This window comes from Macrobrachium nipponense, chromosome 25, assembly GCF_015104395.2.
Source record: "Macrobrachium nipponense isolate FS-2020 chromosome 25, ASM1510439v2, whole genome shotgun sequence".
Classification (NCBI taxonomy): Eukaryota; Metazoa; Arthropoda; class Malacostraca; order Decapoda; family Palaemonidae; genus Macrobrachium; species Macrobrachium nipponense.
In genome coordinates, this window is record NC_087214.1 from 62,678,979 (window position 1) to 62,696,866 (window position 17,888).

The following is a 17,888-nucleotide window of genomic DNA, read 5'->3' on the forward strand; positions in this document are numbered from 1 at the left end:
AAATTCTGATGGTGGACAGAAAAAGTGCGGACGGACAGACAAAGCCATGTCAATAGTTTTCTTTTAGAGAAAACTAAAAAATGTAAACACTGATGATGAATAGGTGTTCAAAAGTCTGTTTTATCATTACATAGTAGAACAGTTTACTATATAATTGTGGATTTGTATGACACAAACTTTTTTTCACAAGATTGTGAATTTGTCTGCAGTCTTTCTGTGATATAACTCTGCATGGTTTTCATAAAAGTATTTTAATGGATAAGTATCTTGTATTCCTTCTTCCCCTAGGAACTTGCGTCAGCATCTGGTTTTACAGCTACTGGGCTCAAGTTTTATACGCAGTTATATTCGGGTCAATGTCAGGAGCGTATGTTGGTCTGACCTCTGTAGTTCTAGTTGACCTTCTGGGGATGGAGAGACTCACTAACGCCTTTGGTCTTCTGCTCATGTTCCAAGGAATCGCATCCTTGATTGGACCCCCAATTTGTGGTAAGATAGAACTCTTAGCATGCAGTGAAGTTTTGAAGATAACTTGGTCTTCACAAAATTCCCTCAAGTCATTGAATCTTTGCATTCGAAAGAGCTCCTAAAGATTCATCGTACAGTAACCTCACATCTTGTCAAACGTCCTTCATTATCAGCTTCATTGTTATGGCAGTTTATGGCTAGACTACATTGTTTAGAAGGTTAATGTTTGCTTTTATTGTAAATCTCATAAACTGACTTATAACTTTATAGGCAGTACAATCAAGTATGTGCTAAAGAAGAGAGTCTGTAACTTGTCAAATTTTGCCATTTTATCAGACCCCCCCCCACAAGCATCCAAGTTTAGCAGCTATTTTATTGCACAAGATAGATGTAAGAAGTCACAAACCATTTCCAGATGTCTTTTTCACCTTGCAGGTGTCCTGTACGACATCACAAAGTCTTACGACTGCAGCTTCCTGCTTGCTGGAAGCATGATCGCAGCCTCCGGGCTGATGCTCTTCTTCATCCCCTGCATCTGGAGAGTCCAGGCCAAGAAACTGGCAAAGAGAGCTACTGCCAACACCAACTGAATATGTTGATATTATTTTAAGAGATGATCTTTACAGCCAATTGTCAGCTACAACAGACTGTGATTGCTAAGGCTAAGTGAAAAATGTTTACTCTTAATCCAGACATATGTTATGATTAGCGTTTGAGTTTTATCTGAGAAGAAATCTGTGGGTATGAATCAAATCACAGAAGTGTCATGTATTTAATGGAATAGGTAATTCACTCTATAATCTTGTACGTGTATGAATACATATAAGCATGTCTGTGCATACATCTATACATATACACAATAACAGTAGAAAGACAGGCAGAATGTAAGGTAAGGTTTAAACAGTTACAAAATGAGGTGAATTATGTTTGGAGAAAAATGCTTCAGCTCTCAATCACATATTTTTTTAAAAGGTGTATGAATTCCTGTTGGTATGTCATAGATATGCACCAGAAAATGAGTGTGTGGGGAAGTTTGTAAGTAAATGTTAGTGACTCGAACTACGTATGTCGTCTTCTCATTTTTAATTTTGTGTTATGAAAATTGCCTACTTCCTTCTGGAGTACCAGTGATATGGCTGAGAAAGTGGGTGCTCTAAGATATGTATGATGTAAACAGTGAAATACTTATGGAGAAACACTGATTTTGTTTAGCGGTGGCTGTGGATAAATTGGCACACTGCACCCAGCCTTCATTTTAAAACGTCGGAGACAAAAAAAAAAAAACAATCCATGAATTCAAGATGCAAAGAAATCTTGGTAAAGTCTTCCTTTGTTTGCCTCAAGTTTTACCTTAGTGTGTGAAGAGTTTTATAATATGCTTCTATATATTGATATGGGGTGAATGCAGTTCCCTTATGTAACAGAGTTCTCCTACTTGATTACAAGACAAGTTTTAAAATATTTTTTGTTAAGTTTTTATAAACACGGATTGCATTTTCTCGTGCATCAAGTATTCTTTGTTTTAGTAAGGAAAAATAGTAGTTCTGAATGATTTGTGCATCTAAGAATAACTGATATATCATTTATTGGGACCATGAATGAATTTACGCAGACTAGAGTACCCATATGCAGTATAAAGCTGTAAAATGAACTGTGGAGTAATACAGTATATGTATATTCAAGTGTGTGTGAGTATATGTTTCAGCATGACGCAGAGCTGGTAGAGATTAATGAAGTCATTCAGTAGTTTTAGGAGAGGCACGGATGTTGAACTGTAGAGAATGTAGATTTTCTTTGCTATGTACGTACAGCATATCACTTCTGGTCAGCGATGTTTGCAAGGTCAGTTTGGTTATTGGTTATTGCACAGCTGTTGAATTGTAATGAAGTTGTTGAGTTAGTTGGGCCCAGGTGTCACCTGTCAGTGTGTAAAAATGACAAGAATGAAAAAGACAAAAGTAAAGCCAAATTGATCGTACATAGTAGATAGACTGGAAGTAATATACCGTAATGTCTTATGGAGAGACAATATTGTTTTTCCCTGTAAATCCAGGAACACAAAAGTGTATTTCTTCAAAATGCTCTCAATACTTAAAATTCAGTTTCTTAAATATTTTGGTCCTTGTATTAACTTTGATTCTAGTATTTTGACATTGAATGTTCTCAGAAACAACAGTTAATTTCAAAATACTACAGTATGTAATGTATAATTCTACTTGTATTATGTATAATTCTGCTTGTTTTGAATGTTTGTGTGTGTACAGCATGAGTCAGAAGATTTGCCTGAACATGAAATACACATTATGAATTGAAACTTGAAGTAGAATAAATGTTCTACTTCTGCAATCCATGAGTTTAATGCATGGAAAATCTAAAAAATGTCAAAGACTGTCTTCATTAAGACAAAACTTTTCAACAGAAAGGGATAGTATGTGTAGTGTATATTACAACTGTTGATATGGGTGAACTTATTAATGATTCCTTGGCATACAATGCTGAAAAAAAGGATTTGTAAAATCCCCAGGTTGCAATCTCCGTATGCACCCTTATGATTCCAAACTTATTTTTTAAATACATCCCTGTTATATCCCAACAAAATCTCTATGTGATATGAGTAATGATAAGGGGTTCTTTTTTTATATCTTTTTTTAACAGGTAGAGTAACTTCAGTCACTTTCCTTTATTAAACTAAAGTGCCTCAGAAGCTGCAGGTCATGGATAAACTAGGTTAGAATTGTGATATATATATATATATTATGTAGTTACAGCAGCACCTCGCTTTCAGGTACTACATACACACCGAATTCACAGATATTGATGTACATATACTGTAGCAATTCCAGACTGCTGTTGGAAACAGTTGCCAAGTATGTCATGGTATGTCATGTTGTCTTAGCATTTTTTGTTGTGTATGAAAATATACTTGAAGAGTTTCATGCTCCGGCTAAAGTTAATGCAGGTTTCAAATGCTCTGGTCTGTTGCATACATTTCATAACAGACTCTTTAGTCCATCATAGGAAAAACCTCCTCAGATATTTACAAGTCCTGTACAACCTCAGACCCCTGTAGCTACAGTATCTGCTAAAGCGAAGTGCCGCTGTAATTCATCTTCCTACACCATGTTTGAAAGCTTTCATTTATTACAACAGTGCACAAGAGGGCAGCAGGTGCAGTTGTCTGCAATTGCACCTTGTTATACATATGTGTTATCTGATTCTTTTATTGCTTGATATCTGTATCTGTATCGCTGATTCATTTAGATACTCAGAGAATTGTATCTTGTCTCGTCCCAACATCTCTGAGTGTCAAGAGACTTATGGAACTGATAGCACACACACACACACACACACACACACACACACACACACACACACACACACACACACACACACACACACACATATCTAGCAATAGGATTGTAAAGATGAAACAGGTGTATCTTGTTGAATTCCTAAGTGGCGAGTGAATGGCTACGTAGTATGAAAGCAGCGTCCAACAAGGACTCTCCAATGCGATGCCGATGCCGTTGTGTTCCATTTTTCGAGTAGCACGCAGGTTGACGGGATTATGCCGTAGCTCATATAGTACTTATGATAATCAAGCTTTTTGTTTAGTGTCTAATAGCGGCTGTGATGTGCATTGGAGAGTTGTACAATTTTGTATGATTTTTTTCCCCAGTGTGTGCATTGCAAGGTATTGTTTTAATAAGTATAGTCATTTTCTACTGCAGGTTGATATCTATGTATAAAGCCTAAATATTATATATACATGAAAGAACAGAATTTACATAGTGCTAAAAAAAAAAGTACACAGTATTGGCACATTGTCAATATTTTAACTTTTCCTGTAGATCCACAAGATGATGACGCTGATTTTAGACGTTGGTGTACCTTGATGCTGACTTACTTTTTTTTCTTTTTATATGGAGTTACAGTTAACATTGATGGTTCTTTCACATGTGACGGAGACCATTAATCAAATTAGTATATAACAAGAATAATCAGTTTTGAGCTCAAAATAAGAGACTGCCTATTAACAAAGTTATGATTTTGATTTTTGTCCTTTTCTTTCACTCCTGCAGTGTTTGGCGTAGTTTATTTCTTTGTTTTAGTATGTTTAGTGTTATCCATCTTTTCTGCAGACTGAATATCTTCAAGCCATGATTTCCTTTGACATAAGTATACTGGCTTTGGTATTTGTAAGACATTTTATTTGTTAAAATTACAACGACCAGTCATGGTGAGGCTCTGGCAAAAGTGCACTGGTATGTCTTGTGCCACCAGTCCTGATAAGACACTGTCAGATGAATTGATATCATTGCACTGGTATGTCTTAAAAAACCTTCTGGCAAAATATAGTACAGCTACAACAGCATTGTTATAGCTGTAAAAGTTACATAGTTTTAAATGGAGATTGATGGTTCTTGTTCTTAAGATGTTTTATCAGAGCATCAGAATAACGAGTCAAAAAATACAAATAGAAAAAAATGCTGTGGTTTGGGAAGTCACAAGTCACAACAAATGCACTTAAAGGGATACACTATAAATCGAATAGTTGTATTCAAACGTTTCACGAAGTCTTTTGTTACTTGCACAACAGAGCGTACTACGAATATGTTATCACCAAGACAATGTGATGCAGATATGTAGCTTTTCGTTTCAGAATAATATGAGAAGCAGTAGTAGCATCTTTCTGTTTTGTACAAGCAAAAATGTTAACCATTTTTTCCGCTTTTGATAAGAATCGTTATACTTCACGTGGCGGGGAAACTGAACGTACGTAGGAAGCAGGAAAGATGGCCAAAATATGTCACTCCACTTTCCTTCAACTGCAAATATTTTTTTGCCATCCTTCCATAATATAAGTTCGATGTTAAAAGGTCCTCTGTTTAGTGCTATAGGCCAAATATAGCGACTTTGCAGCTATAGGTCTTTAAATTTAGACCTATTTTGATTAAGGGTGTACGAAGAAAGAATGTTAGGTTAGGCCTATTTTGGTCTTTTTCATCATAATATCTGTACTGCTTTGTTTCTAACTCCATTGCAAATGAAAGAAGCAAATAGCCATTGTTCAAAAGAAATTCTGTGCTATATTACGCTCAGCTTTTTATGACAATGAACAAAGTTAGACTAGAATAAACACGTCTTCTGAAAGTCAGGTATAATTATTTATAGCAACTCAAGAAAAAACTCAAGCGGATGCCTCTATAAGCATGAATACTCAGCAGTTATGATCGTTCATCATCCATCAGAGTATACTGTAGTATTCCCGTCTCAGACTCCTGGAATCGCCATTCCAAAGTTGCTCAAGCATAATCAAAGATATCTACTCGGAACCCGGAATTTAGTACCTTTTGTAACTAGGCTGAAGTCAACCGAACGGGAGATATGCTACATATCTCGTTTACCCCAGAAGAGGCTTTATATAATACAATAAACAATGGAGTAACACTTGTATTAAGAAACAGGCCTGTTTACTAGAGATGTGTCAGGCAAATAGGAATGTATATGGAAGGCCTGGCCCGTTTGTGTATGTGATTAGGCAGTACGACAAACTGTTAATCCTCAGAGCAATAGTGAAGGTAGTAGCCTGATGTAGACCTAACAACAAGTCCCACGACACCAGGGAAAACTAGGAAGGATACAGAGATCCAGTCCTGGATTAGGTTTTCCAGGGACAAGTGCAATTAACCATTTCACGTCTTACGCCATAAAAAGGGGAAAAGTAAACAGAAAACCGTTGATGATGTTTATTTTATACACATGAAGTTTAACATGACTCTTTTAACCTCTTGGGTTTCGAGCGGTTATATTTCCAAGCATTGTATCGAGATGCTGTTATAAATGCCAACGTATTACATTCCTCGACCACAAAAAATATAAATAAATTCCGAGGTATCATTGCCATCATGACGTATGAGTTGTTGAATATGTAGTATGTTATATCACCATGCCGCTTAGTACTGGAGAAACAAATATGTAAAGGCCTTCCCAATCTTCCTATCAAATCTTGTGGTAATGAACAAAATGGACAAATAATTGCACAGAACCTAAATGCAGCAAAACAGGTTCGCAGTTATTTAAAGGAAGATGGACTCTTGGCAAAGTTCCAACCAAGGACGTGTTAACGGACGAAGATGATTATAGTACTACATAGTATTGTACTAAGTAAATAGCCTTATCCATTATCTTATTTCCTGGAGAATGAATAAATAGTGGGTTGAAATATATATATACCCATTAATCCTTTGCTCCCTTAACGTGGATAACTTTTATAATGGCTTTAGATAAAATATAAACGATTTATCAAAGTGATTGTTTATACGACTCGTATAAGTCACTTCCCATAATGTGGGCTCTGTGAGCTCTGTGCTATTAAAAATCCATTAGACATAAGGCAACTTCTTTCATCTTTCTATCGTAACCTTCATTCGTCCATAGTTATATTATATATAAAAAAGAAAACTATAGATTCACAGACGCTTCTATTTCATCCTTATATGTTGCAGGTGACTCGGCTGAGAAAATAAAACAAAAAAGCAAAAAAAAAAAAAATACATTGGCAGCTATGATTTCATATTTGTAAAAATAGATTTTAAAAATGAAACTATATTGTGTTTTCTTTTCCTTTCATCGGTGTTAGTGTTTGTGCTTTGCATTTTAAGTACGAATGATGATTAAAGAGATTAAGCCATCCTTCAGGCTGTAAGAGAAGGATATAGACTGTAATTATCGAGCCATTGTGCAACACTATGAACGGGATTATGGAAAGTAGTACCTACACTTCATTTGTAATCTGTAGTATTCACAACCACAGGGATCTTACAATTACGATGCAGGCTCATGAAAATACGTAAACACTTATGGAAAAAATATTAAAAGTCAGAATAAAGTAGCTATGATGCCTTTGAGAGTTAACAACCATTTTTCCCGAAGAGCCGACTTCGTACTTTAAACAAAATTGTTGTTTCTCGAACTTGACACTCAGTCATTGGTTAGCAGTGAAGGTGTTCAGATGTAATCTGTTTTTCTCGCGGCTCTTGTTTCGAGTCGTGGCCGACCACCATTTTCATTTCTCGTTTGACATTTTACGGATTTTCTCGTTTAGTCATTGGACCTGCCATTATCGGTAAGTATTTTAAGGAAATTTATTGCCCTATTTGTAGATAAAACTTAGTGCATGCCATATTAGCCTACGTTGAAGTCTACTAGGGCAACCTTAAAGTACCCAAAGGTATTTTAAACTACTATATATATTACCGTTTCACTTACTCGGGGAGTAATCATGAGAATTAACTACCCGATTAAGCTGGAGGTCGGATCACCACGCCTTGTCTTGTGTGATAATCGTAGTAGTGAATGCCAGTTTGGAAGTCTTTGAAATTTTAACTTTATTAAATGTTATTTAATTATTTAAAATTGTGTAATGTCAAATGTCATTTATCCTGACGCAGAGAATGTTGATACATTATTATTATTATTATGATTATTATTATTATTAATATATATATTTTTTGCTCTATCACAGTCCTCCAATTCGACTAGGTGGTATTTATAGTGTGGGGTTCCGGGTTGCATCCTGCCTCCTTAGGAGTCCATCACTTTTCTTACTATGTGCGCCGTTTCTAGGATCACACTCTTCTGCATAAGTCCTGGAGCTACTTCAGCGTCTAGTTTTTCTAGATTCCTTTTCAGGGATCTTGGGATCGTGCCTAGTGAATCCTATGATTATTGGTACGATTTCCACTGGCATATCCCATATCCTTCTTATTTCTATTTTCAGATCTTGATACTTATCCATTTTTCTCTCTCTTTCTCTTCAACTCTGGTGTCCCATGGTATTGCGACATCAATGAGTGATACGTACTTTCTTCTTGATTTTGTCAATCAACGTCACGTCTGGTCTATTTGCACGTATCACCCTATCAGTTCTGATACCATAGTTCCAGAGGATCTTTGCCTGATCGTTTTCTATCACTCCTTCAGGTTGGTGCTCGTACCACTTATTACTGCAAGGTAGCTGATGTTTCTTGCACAGGCTGCAAAGGAGGGGTTTTGCTACTGAATCATGCCTCTTTTGTACTGGTTCTGTGCAAGTGCCGGACATTCGCTTGCTATGTGGTTTATGGTCTCATTTTTCGTATTGCACTTCCTACATATGGGAGAAATGTTATTTCCATCTATCGTTCTTTGGATATATCTGGTTCTTAGGACCTGATCTTGTGCCGCTGTTATCATTCCTTCAGTTTCCTTCTTGAGTTCTCCCCTCTGTAACCATTGCCATGTGTCATCGCTGCCCGCTGGCCAGTTCTTTAGTCTGTCTCATGTATTGTCCATGCATTGGTTTGTCGTGCCATTCCTCTGTTCTGTTTGTCATTCTCCTGTCTCTGTATATTTCTGGGTCTTCGTCTACTTTTATCATTCCTTCTTGCCATGCACTCTTGAGCCACTCGTCTTCACTGGTTTTCAGATATTGCCCCAGTGCTCTGTTCTCGATGTTGACGCAGTCCTCTATGCTTACTAGTCCTCTCCCTCCTTCCTTTCGTGTTATGTATAGTCTGTCCGTATTTGCTCTTGGGTGTAGTGCTTTGTGTATTGTCATGTGTTTCCTAGTTTTCTGGTCTATGTTGCGGAGGTCTGCCTTCGTCCATTCCACTATTCCTGCGCTGTATCTGATTACTGGCACTGCCCTTGTGATTATGGCTTTTATCATATTTCCGGCGTTGAGTTTTGACTTGAGTATCGCCTTGAGTCTCTGCATATATTCTTTCCTGATCGTGTCCATCTCTTGGTGTTTTATATCCCCTCCTTCCATTATTCCCAGGTATTTGTATCCCGTCTCATATATGTGTTTGATGTTGCTCCCATCTGGCAGCTTTATCCCTTCAGTCCTTGTTACTTTGCCCTTTTGTATGTTGACTAAGGCGCATTTTTCTATTCCAAACTCCATCCAGATGACCCCAGATACAATCCTTACAGTCTGGATTAGGGTATCTATTTCCTTGATGCTCTTACCATACAGCTTGATGTCGTCCATGAACATCAGATGGTTAATTCTGTTGCCCCTTTTCTTGACTTGGTACCCAGCATCCATCTTCTGCAGTACTTTTGTCATGAGAATCATGGCTACTACGAAGAGTAGTGGGGACAGTGAGTCGCCCTGGAAGATCCCTCTCCTGATATTAACCTCTGCTAGTCTTATTCCAGAACTTGTAAGTATTGTATTCCAGTTGCGCATTGTATTTTTGAGGAAGCTGATGGTGTTTTCCTCTGCCCCATATATTTTCAGGCATTCTATTAGCCATGTGTGTGGTATCATGTCGAAGGCTTTCTTATAGTCTATCCATGCCATGCGTAGGTTGGTTTTCCTTCTCTTACTGTTCTTCATTACCAGGAGCTGGTCTTTTGTGCCCCTACACTTCCTTCTGCAGCCTTTCTGTTGGTGGGGGATGGTGTTTGTATTCTCTAGGTAGTTGTATAGCCTTTCGCTGATGATACCTGTTAGTAACTTCCACATTATTGGTAGGCAGGTGATAGGCCTGTAGTTACTGGCTATATTTCCCTTACTCTTGTCTTTCTGGACTAAGGATGTTCTTCCTGTGGTCATCCATTTGGGTGCATGGTGATTTGTGATACAATGCTGGAGTTGTTCTGCTGTTCGTGGGTGTAGGGCCTTGAAGTTTTTGAGCCAGTATCCATGGACTTCATCGGGACCTGGGGCTTTCCAGTTTGGCATTTTCTTTAGTTGGTGTCTGACTGTGTCTGTCGTGATGTCAGTGAATCTTTGTTTTATTCTCCCTGTTTCTTCTGCCTTGACTTTCTGGAGCCATGTTGCATGTTTGTTGTTTGATACCGGATTGCTCCATATGTTTTCCTAGAGTCTCATACTTGGTTCGGCTTCAGGAATTTCTTGGTGGTTGTCTTCCCCTCTTAGTTGGCTGTATAGTCTTTTCTGGTTAGTTCCGAATAGTTTGTTCTGTTGGTATCCCTTATTCCTGTTCATGTACCGTTGGATCTTATGTGCTTTGGCCTTAAGCCTCTGTTTTACATCTTCTATTGTGTTGTTTAGTCCCCTCTCTTGTACTTTGTATTTCTCGTTAAGTTCCTCCCTTGTTTTCTTGCTTCTTAGCCTTTTTTCTGCCATCTCTTTCAGTTTACTCCAGTCGGATCTCATCACCATGATTTGCTTTTCCAGACGCCTTTTCCAAGGCGGTTGCTGTTTTGGTTTCTGTTGGGTTGGTTGTGCTGGTGGTGTTGGTGTTCGAATCCCCATCAGTTCTGCTACTAATCTTGCTCCTGCATATGCCAAGTTATTTGGTTCTGTGATGCTGGTGGTGTGTATTATGCCCATTATTTCATTGACCTCACTTGTTTTCTCCCTTAATTTCTTGGTGTTGTAGGCTTTCATGGAGGGAATCTTTGTTCTCTCTGTATCTGGCTTCATCCATTGTCTGATCTTTTCTACCCATTCCGTCCTGTCTGTTACTTCATATTTTATTATTATTATTATTATTATTATTAATTATTATTATTATTATTATTATTATTATTATTATTATTATTATTATTATTATTATTATTATTATACTGAGCTACAGAGAAAACAAACTTTGAAGTACCTATACAATGCACCACAGGTGAGATAATTTATAATTTAAGAAAATCGTCGGTGTGGAAGGAAGAAAAGTCAGAAGGAATAAACCAAAAATGACAAAAAAAAAAAAAAAAAGCTGAGGGTCGGGGAGCAACAGCACAAGTAATATAAATAGTTGTCGAACAAGTTGTTCAATAAAAAAGAAAAAACTAAGATTTCAGCATTGTCAAGAGTTTGCCATTCGATGGTGCCTTCCCCAACATTTCAAAATGTTTGTATTGTATAATTATGTTTTGTCCTACGTTTGAAAGTTCAGGAATAGCAAGCTTAATTGCTATTAGTACGATAGCTAACGCCTTTGTGGCAATCAATTCCGACCCTAAGGAAGCTCTGCGTCTAGGGCAATTGAACTTGAATACAATATTACTCATGAGGTCACCCAAGGGTCATGAGTTTGTAAATTATTGTCGATTCCTCATGAGGTCATCAAAGGGTCAAGAGTTTGTCAAATACGGGGACAAGTTTGACCTTGAATTTTAAACAACCCAGAATAATTTGTTGGGAAAGTAAATTCAATTGCTGGTACATATAAAATTATGAGTTTTCTTAGAGCTACATCAAAAATGAAAGCAGTGCCCTGCACTGCCGGTTGCAATAATTAAAATCAACTTGTTAAAATTATTTTTAAAAAGTCAGTTTCAGGACACAAGTCTTAACAATTAAAGTAGTCCCATTCACCTAAGGTGTCATTCCTGGCCAATTTCTTGAGTATGTAGTATAAGTCTTTTCAAGAGAAAACAAGTAAAAAAATGTGCCATAGTTTCTTCGGATCAATTCTTTTTCTGTACAGCATTTAATGTAGTGTGAAACACTCGGCCACGGCCCACGAACTTCTCAGCTGTAGCCCACGAAACCTCCGGCCGTGACCCAGTGGTGGCCTATGTTGTTGACACCTATATTGGTGCCAAATGCACAATCATGGCTAACTTTGACCTTAAATAAAATAAGTACTGAGGCTAGAGGGCTGCAATATGGTATGTTTGATGATTTGAGGGTGGATGATCAATAAGCATACTAATTTATAGCCCTCTAGCCTCAGTTTTTAAGATCCCAAGTCGAACGGACGGACAAATAGCCGGCTATCTCGGTAGTTCTCTTTTACAGAAAACTAAAAGGAGGCAGTTTTCGGTTGTCGGCAGACTCGGTTATTTATGGCACCATAACGGGCCAAGTTTCAGCTATCGGTGCCTTAAGGTGCCGATAATAGAGTTATGGCGACGTAACTTACCTAACAGGGGGCCCCATTAAACGGTTATTGGCGCCATTAACGGAAATTCGGCGCCCTATATTGCCTTGTATCAGTTAATGGCAGTTTTCGTTTACGGCACCCGGCCAAGAATGGAAACTGCCGCTGATAACCAGGGACTTCCTAATGGAATGTGTTATCTAACCTGGACCGGTCGTAAGGTAGTTCAGTAGTACTAACTGCTTGTCCGATGGTCGGGAGTCCTGCCTGACTGGAGGTAAACATACCACTTTTCTTTCGGCTGCTGTTTGATGTAGACGTGTGTTCGCCTCTGCCCGCCATTGTCGTGAAATTTTCATGGTTTCATATCAACGAAGCTGTTATTTTCAACACTTTTCCTTGTATATTACTAGTGTGTGTGATCACTTTTAGTACTTGTTGCTTTTTTGTGGTTTGCATCAGCAACCAGAAATTGTGGCATGCAAGCCCACGAAGATGAGAAGGCCCTCCCCCACTTCCAACCGGAGATTGTGCCCTGGTGTGGAGGGCCATAAGTGTGTGGCCTTTAGGTCCTCTGAATCTGTGGACCCTCATGTATTGTGTACACGGTGCCGAGGACATGAGTGCTCTCGGGCCATGCCATGTGATTTTTGTGTTTCATGGTTGGAGAAGCAATGGGAGCTCTATGAGAAGAGGAGGAAGCCATGTAAAGTCGCCAAGGTGTCGTCCGAAAGCTCTCCCTCGACACCTATGGTGACTGACATGTCGTCTTCCTTCCTCCCTCCTAGCCAGCTCCCGCTTATGGCTCTCTCCCCTTCTGGGGACGTGTCCCATTCCGCCTCTTCGTTCGATCTATCGAGCGCAGAGAAAGGAGCGCGACACCCCGACCTGGAACAGTATTCGGGGTCTTCAGTCCGTTCAGGGTGGGATCTTTCCCCCCCTGAGCAAACAGGAACAACACCCCCCCTCCCCCCATTAACATGACTGTTGCTTCCCCAGGTGTGTCTGCCTCTGCGGTTGGAGACTTCCAGCAGGTTTGGGGCTCGTTGAGTCTTCCGGGCACTCCCAGTATTCAGGGGCTGTTGCAACATCTGGCTGTCCCTGTGACCCATGGGTCGGTGACGATGACCACCACCACCATTTCAACACCCGAGTATGCCGCGTCGCTGCACCTGGTTTACACTCAGCATGTGACCTTGGTGACCCCCTCAGCCGCTGTACAGGCCCCGCTGACGTTTGTGCCACAGAAGGAGATGGTTCCTCCGCTGCCTGGTTTTGCTGTCCTCACCCCAGCCCCTGACTTTGAGTGCCCGAAGAGCTCCCTGCTTGACTGCCCACCGGTTCCTGTGCTTGTTCCTGCTGTCTCCGTTCCTCCCTGTGGTTGTGCTGCTCCTTCTGCAGGTTACTCCGGACAGGTGCAATTGGGCCGTGTTGCTACCACAACCGCCCCAGCTCCGTCCTGGATGGAGGACCTGTCGGTTGTCCTGAGGAAGCTGACGAAGAAGAAGTCCAGGATGAAGAGGAAGGTGTCGTTGTCTTCTTCGTCGTCGTCTTCTGCCACCTCTTCCCCTTCGACTTCCAAGGCCCCACAGCCGAGGAAGAAGAAGGTGGCCTCGCCCCCCCACACCCCCCCTCGTAAGAAGTCTCGCACAGAGACTTCTAAGGGTCTGTCCCACTCTGGTGGGACAGGTGGGTCTTCTGCTGGCCCTCCCATTCCTTCAAAAACGGGGCCCATCTCTCCTTCCCCAGGGAAGAAGAAGACGGTGACCGTAGGGGTGCCAGCTACCGTTGGTACCTCTGCTCCTGGTTCCAGAGGTTCCACCTCCGGACCAGGAACCATCTTGGCCACTCGCTCGCAAGCGTCACCAAGTGTACAGTCACCTACCAGTGACCATGCAGCCAGGGGCCAGACCGTTGAGCCTGCTCACTGTCAGGACCCAGGCACGGAGCAGAAGACTGGCAGGAGTCGCTCAGGTGACTCTCGCCAGGCCGGCGATCACTCTCGTGGCGATCCCCTGGTTCTCAGTGTTGAAGTGACGGTCCCACCAGACCTTCCACGTGTTGAGGCTAGGAAGAGGTCCCCCCCCGGTCACCAGAGTTACCGTGGCACGTCGAGAGGACGTGGCTCGCTCTCACTGCGTCAGTGGACACTACCGGTCACCCGACCGTCGCTCCCTCCGGGACAGAACGGCTCGCACAACTGGTAGCAGTTCTCCTGATACACGAGACCGTCGCTACTGTTCTTGGTCCAGCGCTTCTCCTCACGGAGACCACTGGTCTGGACCTGCAGCTCAATCACCTCGCCTGCAGTCCTCCCAGCCCACCGGCTTCGCTGGTAGGCAGGGTAGGAGCGTCGGGTCTTCCTCACCTGTCCCTTCAACCTTCTCGGGCTACACCGGCAGGAGCGAGGCGAGCAGGGGTGAACGTGAGGAGCGCGCTCCCCATGGTCCTGCCACGAAAGCCTACAACCCTGGCTCGGTCCTTGGACCTAGCTAGTCCTACACCCAAGTGGTTGGAGGAGACCAAGAGGGGTATGGCGAGGTTCTTCCTTCTGAAGGAAGTGTCTCGGGAGGTGATCGGCCTGGATGGATCTGACGGTCCATCGCCTCAGGACGCAATCACCCCTGAGATACAGAGGTCCTTCGCAGAGGTCATCGCGCTGATTTGTCAGCACAAAGACCTCGGGGAAGGATCGGTGGTTGCTCCTCCAAACCTCCATCAAGGTTGGAGTCGTTCTGGGGACTCAAGAAGGAACCACCTTGGCCGACGGTGTGCTGGGCCAGGTCGACACTCATCTCCGGACAGGAGGGTTCGCTCAGGTCCAGCAGGTCAGACAAGCTGCTTCCCCCTCCTCTGCCTCGCCAGTGGCGTTTCTACGTGCCATCGGTGGACCCGTCGCCGACCAAGCAGGTTGACCCGAAGATAGCTAGGCTAACTCCGGGGGTGCCTCTCCATCACCTGCTGGCTGAAAACCACAGCAGGAGGCATCAGCCCTGGAAGCGACTGCTATGGCAGCCTTCCAAGCAGTCTTCTGGCTGGACCTGTGGTCCCTCATGGTGTCCAGAGTCGCAGCCTCCGTGGGAGCCATCGTTCCTGAGGAAGACTCGGAGTTCAGGAGACTGCCAGTCTGGAGGTAGGGCCATCTCCTACCTCGCCCACCAGACAGCCAACCTGTGGGCCAACTTGGTCCTGAGACGTCGGGACTCTGTCCTGGCTCAGGTGACCAGGGCGGCCGGTCGAGAGGTGACCTTGGGTCTACGAAACAAATCATTGCTGGGTTCCTCCTCTCTCTTCCCCAGAGAGATGGTGGACGCTGCAGTGGAAAAGTGTCACACTGATGACAGTGACCGCCTAGTACACGAGGCCGTCTCGAATGCTTCTGGGCAGCCTCGAGCAACTGCGGCCAAGCCTCGGAGCTCCCACTCTTCCTCTGCCTCCAAGACACTAGCTTCGTCGCGGTTGAGAGGGAAGATCCAGCCTTTGTCTTCTGCTTCGAGGAGTGAACATCAGCCCTCCTCCCAAGCCTCCTACTCCTGTGGGAGACCTGCCAAGCGGAAGCCAAATAGAGAGAAATGCTAGGGACGGCGTTCCCCCTCACCTGCTGCCAGAAGTGGGGGTTTGCCTGGCGAGCCATTGGGCAACTTGGTAGCGCTATGGAGCCGAGACCTCGGTAGTGGATGTTCTTCAGGAGGGATACCTACTACCCTTCAAGTCGTGGCCACCCCTCACTTTGCACCTGGTCCATCTTCAGACATACGTTCCCGGTTCTGCCAGGGATGTAGCGCTTCTTCAAGAAGTCAAGACCATGCTGAGCAAACGAGCTGTGGAGATCGTACCAGATCAGTCGCCAGGTTTCTACAGCCGACTCTTCCTAGTGGAGAAGTCTTCGCAGGGCTGTAGACCGGTGATAGATCTCTCTCCCTTAAACCGATTCATTCGCCAGACTCAGTTCACGATGGAAACAGCACGCTCAGTGCTTGATTCCATCAGGGAGAACGACTTCATGCTTTCGGTGGACCTGAAGGATGCGTATTTCCAAGTACCCGTCCATCAGTTTTCCAGGAAGTACCTCCGCTTTATCCTCGATGGGACGGTGTACCAGTTCAGGGCACTTTGTTTCGGTCTCTCAACCGCTCACAGGTGTTCGCGTGAGTGTTCACTCTGGTGTTGGCTCGGGCCCATTCGGCCGGGATACGTCTGATGAGGTATCTCGATGATTGGCCGGTCCTGGCGAGCTCCCGCTTGCAGTTACTGCAGGACAGAGATCGACTCCTCGACTTATGCCTCGATCTGGGGATCGTGGTGAACTTCAAGAAGTCAGATCTCGAGCCCAAGCAGAGGATAAAGTACCTGGGCATGCTGATCGACACGGTAGCAGCACGAATCTTCCCTGCAGAATCGTGGATCAGCAGGTTCAGGGAGGCAGCCAGACGGTTCCTGTCTCGACGGGAACAGGCTCGGCAGTGGCAAGTCGTGATCAGTCACCTGTCGTCACTGGGGAAGTTAGCCCCTCATGGGCGTCTTCACCTGCGGTCTTTTCAGCGGAGACTAAAGGAGTGCTGGTCAAAGGCACGGGATCCACAATCCTTCCTGGTTCCTCTCACGGAGGAAGTAAGGGAGGACCTGGCCTGGTGGCTAGACAACAGGAACCTCTTAATAGTAGTGCCCCTGCGCACTCTCCCCCTCCGGAGATGCTGCTGTTGGGGTGCACACCTGGAAGAGTTGCTGGTTGCAGGAGTCTGGAACCATCACGACAAGCACCTTCACATCAACTTCCTGGAACTCAAGGCTGCATTCCTCGCACTCCAAGAGTTCGGGGACCACTGATGGGACACTCAGTGGTGTTGATGAGCGACAACACCACGGTAGTGGCATATGTCAACAAACGGGGGCCTAGTGTCCTCCCGTTGCACCGGTTGACGACGCAGGTGCACGAGTGGGCCGTAGCCCACTCGGTAGAGCTGTCACCCAGATACATTCCTGGCAAGAGGAACATAGTGGCGGAAAAGCTCTTCGACCTGTGGGGGCGTCCAGTTGTTTGCCACCCGGCACAACAGAAAACTCCAGGTTTTCTTCTCAGTTGTGCCAGATCCATGGGCAGCTGCAGAGAACACGTTCCAGCACCCGTGGGACAACCTCGCAGTGTACGCCTTTCCTCCATTCTGCCTGATTCGCAAGGTGATCAGCAATGTTGATCACCAGCAATCTCCAGATGATTCTGGTGGCACCCAAATGGCCCCAGGCCTTTTGGTATCCGGACCTGCTGGCTCTTCTCTCTGAGGCACCGCGAGAGATTCCCCCTTGGCACAACCTACTGTGCCAACCACACGTGGAACGGTACCACCAAGCAGTTCAGTCTCTGTGTCTTCACGGCTGGCGGTTATCCACCATCTCATGCGAGCGAGAGGCTTTTCTCGCCGAGCAGCAACAGAGATGGCTGGTTATCTCAGACAGTCCTCTGCAGCAGTATAAAAGTGAAAGTGCTCCGTCTTCTGTGGTTGGTGTCGGGGACGGGGTCTCTCTCCACTCAGAGCCATTCTTCAGCAGGTAGCGGGCTTCCTCGTCTTTCTTCGCCGAGAG

At 43.6% G+C, this 17,888-nt stretch overlaps 1 protein-coding gene across 9 annotated transcripts in view; it reads left to right on the top strand.

The window, feature by feature from the left end:
• Positions 1–4,522, top strand: part of LOC135199444 (monocarboxylate transporter 12-like) — a 95,354-nt gene extending 90,832 nt beyond the window's left edge. For all 9 annotated transcript variants that reach the window (XM_064227492.1, XM_064227495.1, XM_064227489.1 and 6 more), the window contains 2 exons: positions 289–489; positions 904–4,522. In XM_064227492.1, the coding sequence (XP_064083562.1) occupies positions 289–489; positions 904–1,058 (356 nt within the window). In that variant the 3' untranslated portion in view covers positions 1,059–4,522. The remainder of the gene's footprint in view (positions 1–288; positions 490–903) is intronic.
• The last annotated feature ends 13,366 nt before the right edge of the window (positions 4,523–17,888 follow it).